General features: G+C 34.3%; 1 protein-coding gene across 1 annotated transcript; it reads right to left on the bottom strand.

Annotated features, from left to right (window-relative positions):
* Positions 1-244: 244 nt before the first annotated feature.
* On the bottom strand, positions 245-3,130 carry LOC145041613 (cycloartenol-C-24-methyltransferase-like). Its single transcript, XM_078989747.1, has 13 exons — positions 2,954-3,130; positions 2,717-2,845; positions 2,318-2,384; positions 2,162-2,235; positions 1,923-2,063; positions 1,772-1,826; positions 1,628-1,675; positions 1,413-1,496; positions 1,204-1,320; positions 1,032-1,115; positions 790-915; positions 613-710; positions 245-492 (listed from the first exon to the last, which is right to left on the bottom strand). The coding sequence occupies exons 2-13, from the start codon at positions 2,797-2,799 to the stop codon at positions 441-443; spliced, it is 1,029 nt and encodes a 342-aa protein (XP_078845873.1). The 5' UTR covers positions 2,800-2,845; positions 2,954-3,130; the 3' UTR covers positions 245-440.
* Between the last annotated feature and the right edge of the window lie 2,870 nt (positions 3,131-6,000).

The raw sequence follows: 6,000 nt of genomic DNA, 5'->3' as shown, positions 1-6,000 counted from the left end.
ATTTTTGCTTCGAAAAAACAAACAGTACCTTACAATTAATTAGAGATTAATGCTATGATTAAACATAATTGCGATGAAATTGACGCCAATAAGAAAAACTAAATTACCATAATGCAAAGAGCTTACATGGTTATCTACAATCAAAAAACAATGTTATCAATAAGAACAAAACACGTAGCTTTTTGAAACCACTTGTGTTCCATTTCACTTCTGGATGAGAAGTTGATAAACATGAAAAAAAAAATACAGCAAAGATTAATAATTCCGATTCAATTCTGAGATCATTCATCAAAAAACAAGCTCTACCAAGCAACAAACTTTCAAGAAAATCACAACCAAACTACCACTGTCAAAAAAAGAACTACATCCTCCCATAAGTTCGCCATTAAAATTTAAAAACATAATAAATACACACTACCACTTGAAACAAAAACACCTCCCTATTCAGGCTTTTTAGCCAAGAAGAAATACATCGGTGTAAAAATCTCCTTCCTGCCACAAAAAAAAACAAGATTTTATTCATCTTTTTTCGAATTCCCTTTTTTTCTTTCACTTAATCATATAAGGATATTAAACTAAAGGTAATTAAAATGTAAGTAAATAAATTCTCACTTTCCACCAGCAACAAGTCCTTCTGCAGCTTTCTCTAAAAACGATTGAACCCTTTGGCTTCCTTTAGGAGCAAGTCCCACATATTCAAGCGCTATCACCTAAAAACAAATCCAAAACAATTTCATTAAATTAACAATTTTTCAAGACAACAAATACTCCAATTACAACAAATCTTACCATATTCTTTGTAATAAAACGTCCAGCAGCAGTTAAACGAAAACTACTAAGAGAGAAATGACTCGTATCCAAAGGCAAGAACCAAGGAACAGGTGAATCTTTTGCAAGATCTTGCTCCCATATAACCTTAATTCATACCCACAAAAATAAAAAATTAATCATTTTCTTTTAAAGATTAGGTGTGTTGATAATAATAAACTTGTAGTTATTATGTTGTTGTTGGATTCTACATTTCTACTCACCTCAAAACCTGCTTCTTTTAAAGCTGCAAGACATTGTCTTGTTGACCTTATATCTGGAAGCCCATCACCAATCTCAATTTCAGCCTACAACCATCAAAATTCAATTTTTAAAAATGGGTTTATTTTAAAATTTCATAATATGATAATTTTATTGTATTTGACTTGGTTTTACCTTGATTTTTTGGTGTTCTTGGTTATTTGGGTCAAATGCATCAGTCATGCACCATTCATATGCAGAAAATGATTGGCCAGGCTTCAAAACTCTAAAGATCTCTTTGTAGCATCCCACCTTATATTATATATAACATTATAGTTATATATAGTATAAAACTTTAAAATATAGTAAAATTGATATTAATTAATTAAACAGCATTTACATACCGCATCTGGAGCATGACAAGTAGCTTCAATTGCATAAACTGCATCGAAACTGTTATCAGGAAATGGCATCTTCATGAAGTCAGCCTGTAACATTGTATATATATATATATATATATATATATATATATATATATATATATAACAATTAACAATCATGTCATGTCATATGCATCAAAACTATATGCCCTTTTAAATAAAAATATAAAATACAAGACCTTTGTAAAGTCACATGTCTTGTCTACTCCTGCAACACGGTTCAATGCCTAGAAATTATAAAAACCATAAAAGGTTAAAAGTTTTGAAGAAAAGCTTATGATTCATTCTACTATTGTAGTACATAAATAAGATGATTTGTTTACCTTTCCTCTTGATATCTGATATTCATTGTTGTTTATGCCCATAACAGATGTTGAGCTGTGAGAAGCAGGGAACAAAGTCAAATAGTCAAAAAGTCAAACAGAAAAAGCAGAATTACTAGTCATGAGTTATGAGAGTATAATATTAGTTTACCTAAATCTAGCAATTTCCCTCAAAGGTCCACCAATTCCACATCCTACATCCAACACCTTTTGTCCAGGCTTCAAGCCTAGCTGTAATGCAAGAAAATGTTCATGTCTCTTGATGCTCTCTCTAAGTGATTCTCCTTTCCATCTGCATAAAAAGTTGGATGTTGGTTGTTGGATTGGAGATAAGGTGATAATGTAAAGAGTAAAGACTAAAGAATAAGAACAAGAATATAAGATATTAACCTTTGGGCAAAATGGAATGATTCTCCCCAACCATATTCGTAGAAGCTAGTGACAAGATCATAATATTTGTTAACCTGAAACAGATCAGAATGGATAAGAGAGATTATATACTTGGATCAATCGAAGCATTCTTATAAATCAGAAAGAATTTCTCACCATATCAGTGTAGTTAGCCTTTCTGTCTTCTTCCACACCTCCAAAACTTGCATGATACTTCTCATACCTATGTTAAAATCAAAAACGAACGAAAACCAATATTTAAACAGAGTTGATTTCTGCATTTGTAGATTTGAGGAAGATCTCTGTACTTGCTAGTTGCGACATGCAAGATGCATCGATTTCGATGTAAATTGAAAGCAACATTATTGTATATGACTATATGTTGTACAATTGCTTCATATGGTTTGAGTTTTAAATTGAAAAGGTTGAAATCAATTTGAATTGTGAAAGAGCATTAAGTTATGTGGTACAGATCTCGACATAATTACACATACACCTAACAACAGCGAATTTAAAAAGTTGAATAGATTCAGCAGTTTATAAAGAGAAGTATACTTATCGACGGCGGAAAGGACGTCATCTTTCTCAATTTTGCCACCGAGTCCCGATGCAAGATCAAATGCTCCAGCTTTCGACATGTCTAATCGATCGTCACTTGGTGAACAAACAATACCTGATTGAGATCTGATGAAAACAGTTCATGACATCAAGAAATACTGCGTTATATAAAGCAGAAAAGATGTAGACAACACATCCAGAGAGAGAAGAGAAGGAGAGAGAGGGAGATCTTACGGGTGAAAAGGCAGGATCTAAGATGAAGAGCAAAAAGGCTAATGAGTTTTGATGAATGAAATGGGAGCGTGAAGAGAGTCAGGAGAGTGAGTAGAACAGCGAAGAAGAAAGTGTCGTATTCGAAAAAGGATTCGCCAAATCATCTTACGAACGTGGTGCTGATTTGGCCGGCATCCATCCTTGCACCAATCCACTCCACTCCACTCCACTCAACTAAAACTCTTTTTTTTTTTTTTTTTAAATCTTTTTTAATTTAAAATTTTAATCTTACTTACAAATATTTGAATCATATTTTGGAATATAAAATTTTTGGAGATGGATTCCAAAAGTTGTAAAAACTTATTTATTAAAAGTTAATATAGTCAAGTTTTAAGGTGGAGCCCACATTTGAAGGCGACCTTCCACTTGTCCATTTTTTTTGGTTTGCTCACCATAGAGTTCTTCATGATAGTGGGGCTAATATCTTAAATTATCACGTGATGATCTACATCATCCACAAAGTTGACACCACATGGAAGATAGAAGAGCATTTGGTTAATTCAACTGCCATTGAGATTGATTCTTTAGGTGGTGGTTGTGTAGGAAGTGCATGAAAGCGGTGATGTTGATAATGATCACATTAATGACAACATAGAGATCCAAAAGCTTAACGTGACACACAACATACTAAATCGTAGAGAGTTTGTACATGACAAAGACTACATCAAAAGAACGGCTAATTTCATCATTACAACTATAAAACATTACTAGTGAGATTAACATAACCAAAACCAGCCCAAAGCGGGGCAATATGGGCCACGACTTATTGGCAGCAATGAATACGGGTGAACATATTTTATGCAACTCTTATAGGCATACAGTTTTGGGGACCCAAATAAATTAAGTCCAACTTAGTTCCTAAATTTAGCTTTAGGAACTTCAGCGGAAACAAAAATCCTTTATTTCTCATAGCCCTTCTGTAGAATCAGACTCCAATAATGTGCACACGAAACGCCATTTGCGACATTTGTATGGGAAATACCGGCACCAAACTCCTCCCATAGTTGGGTTGCATAATCGACGGATAGATCATAATAAAGGCCAACGATCATAGCATAAACCTCAAGTTTAGCTTTATCCAGTCCCACACTTCGACCCGTCAAGCATCAAAGAAAAATCTCAAATAAGAAATTCCACATACAATGTAAGGAAGACTTTTTAAATTGACTTATCGGGGCGAGTTGGGGTTGATGACCCATCTTATTGAACATGTGAATCAGTTGTTCATTGGTAACTTCATAATAAGACTCAGCAGTGGGAATCCTTTGGATTTGAGCGAACTATTTCTTCGTTAACTTGTACTTCTTATTATTGGTTAACTGGAAGGTAACCACTTTGGAAGTCTTATTGAAAACAGATGTAGATTGGGCCAAAGATAACCAGGTCATTGGAATGGAGAAAGAAGCAATCATTACGGTGGATCAGTGTTCTAAAATGTGCGCCATGGTATGAGGCGTGGCTTCGCCGTTACTAAAAAACCTTATAACGTTGGTGTTAGGCGTGGCGTGTGGCAAAGCGCGATATGGCGCGCCATGGCGCGTTATGGCCTGTTATGGCGCGTGTTTTTTCGTTTGAGACACAGTTTTTTGCTATTTGTTATGTCTTTTCTAATCGGAGATACAAGTATTTTGGTTTTTGTTAACTTTTTGTTATTAGTTATTGAACTAATATTGCTAAAAGTAGTTATATTTAATATAAATTTATATTTATGTGGTAATATAATTTTAAATTAATGCAAAATTCCCGCCTTACATCATGCCTTGAAAAAACATCATGGCTCGCCATGGCTCGTTAAGCTTGAGGCTTGGCCTTGCCGCCACGCCACGCCTCATGCCATTTAGAACCTTGCGGTGGATAGAACCGAGTGATTAAGAGAAAGAATCAACATTTGCAATCCTTTGGGATATTTCGTAATATCCAGATCTACCATGTAGTTGGAATTTTGGATTTTCAACAATAGTTGTGATAAAGCATCATCAGTTGTTTGTGAAGGATCAACATGCGCAATTTCAGCCATTATTAGGGTTTGAAGATTTGAGAGAAAAGATAAGTATAAGGAAAGAGAATTTGGGGAAAAACTTCAGCCAAGAGTCGTAAAGTTTGAAAATAGAACCCCTAAAATCCTTTAATACTTAGTTCTCAAATTCGAATTTGAAGCGATTAGCCATAAATTCATGCCACGTATACCCTTGAAAAATGGACCAGTTGCCTTAAAAGTTGTCACGTCTGAAAAGTGATGAACACTTTTTCCTTGAAAACTGTGAGGCAACCAAACCGTCACATCAATCAATCATTTCGCATGCCCCAATAGGATAAGAACCATCACAAAACCTTCCATAGGAGGATGGTCTCATTCTTTTTTAGGTTAGAAATGAAATCATTTCCGAACTTTTGAAATCTAGGTTTGGGTTGGTAATACCCAAGACCTCAAGGATTTTTGTGCTATTGTGTGCCAACAAAACACTATTTTTGAAACACTTGTTAAATCCATTACACTAAAATATATTTGGTGATTAAATCACCAACAATAGTTATCTAGTGTCGTGTTCAAAATTTGATGTTAATGAAAAATGTTTCTAACTCAGTGATATTAGGTGTTGTCATCTTTCTTTGAGGTTGAAGGTTCAAGTCTTGTCAGAGACATGTGAATTTTACAGTAGTTTAAGATTAGATTAGTTGACATTAAAAAAAAAATTATTGGATATAAGCATGTTGTATTCCATGTTTTGAAAACCAGACCGAAAACGGTCGGTTCAACGGTTGAACCGGGAACCAGGACCTGTTCTTAGAAGCCAAAAATTCATCTATCATGCGGTAAAAACCGGTTGAACTAGTAAAAACCGGTGTGGTCGAAGCAGTAAAACAGAGAATTTTAAAAAATACTTATTACCATTTTCATTTTTTGTATTTTTATATAATTAAAATTAATAATAACGTAATTATGACATCATTCAGTTTTTGATATGTTGGACCAATTGAACCATCGAACCGGTATGACATTCGATTCG

This window comes from Lactuca saligna, chromosome 4 (genome assembly GCF_052625555.1).
Source record: "Lactuca saligna cultivar CGN05327 chromosome 4, ASM5262555v1, whole genome shotgun sequence".
NCBI classification, from domain to species: domain Eukaryota; kingdom Viridiplantae; phylum Streptophyta; class Magnoliopsida; order Asterales; family Asteraceae; genus Lactuca; species Lactuca saligna.
Note: the sequence above shows the minus strand (reverse complement) of the source record. Positions and strands in the feature narration are given on the sequence as shown.

Excerpts from the sequence above, each read along its gene's own strand:
- LOC145041613 (XM_078989747.1), bottom strand. The coding sequence starts at position 2,799 with ATGTCGAAAGCTGGAGCATTTGATCTTGCATCGGGACTCGGTGGCAAA. Across the intron at positions 2,236-2,317 it reads AGGCTAACTACACTGATATG|GTTAACAAATATTATGATCT; the intron begins GTGAGAAATTCT and ends GATCTGTTTCAG. Across the intron at positions 2,064-2,161 it reads TCATTCCATTTTGCCCAAAG|ATGGAAAGGAGAATCACTTA; the intron begins GTTAATATCTTA and ends CTTTTTATGCAG.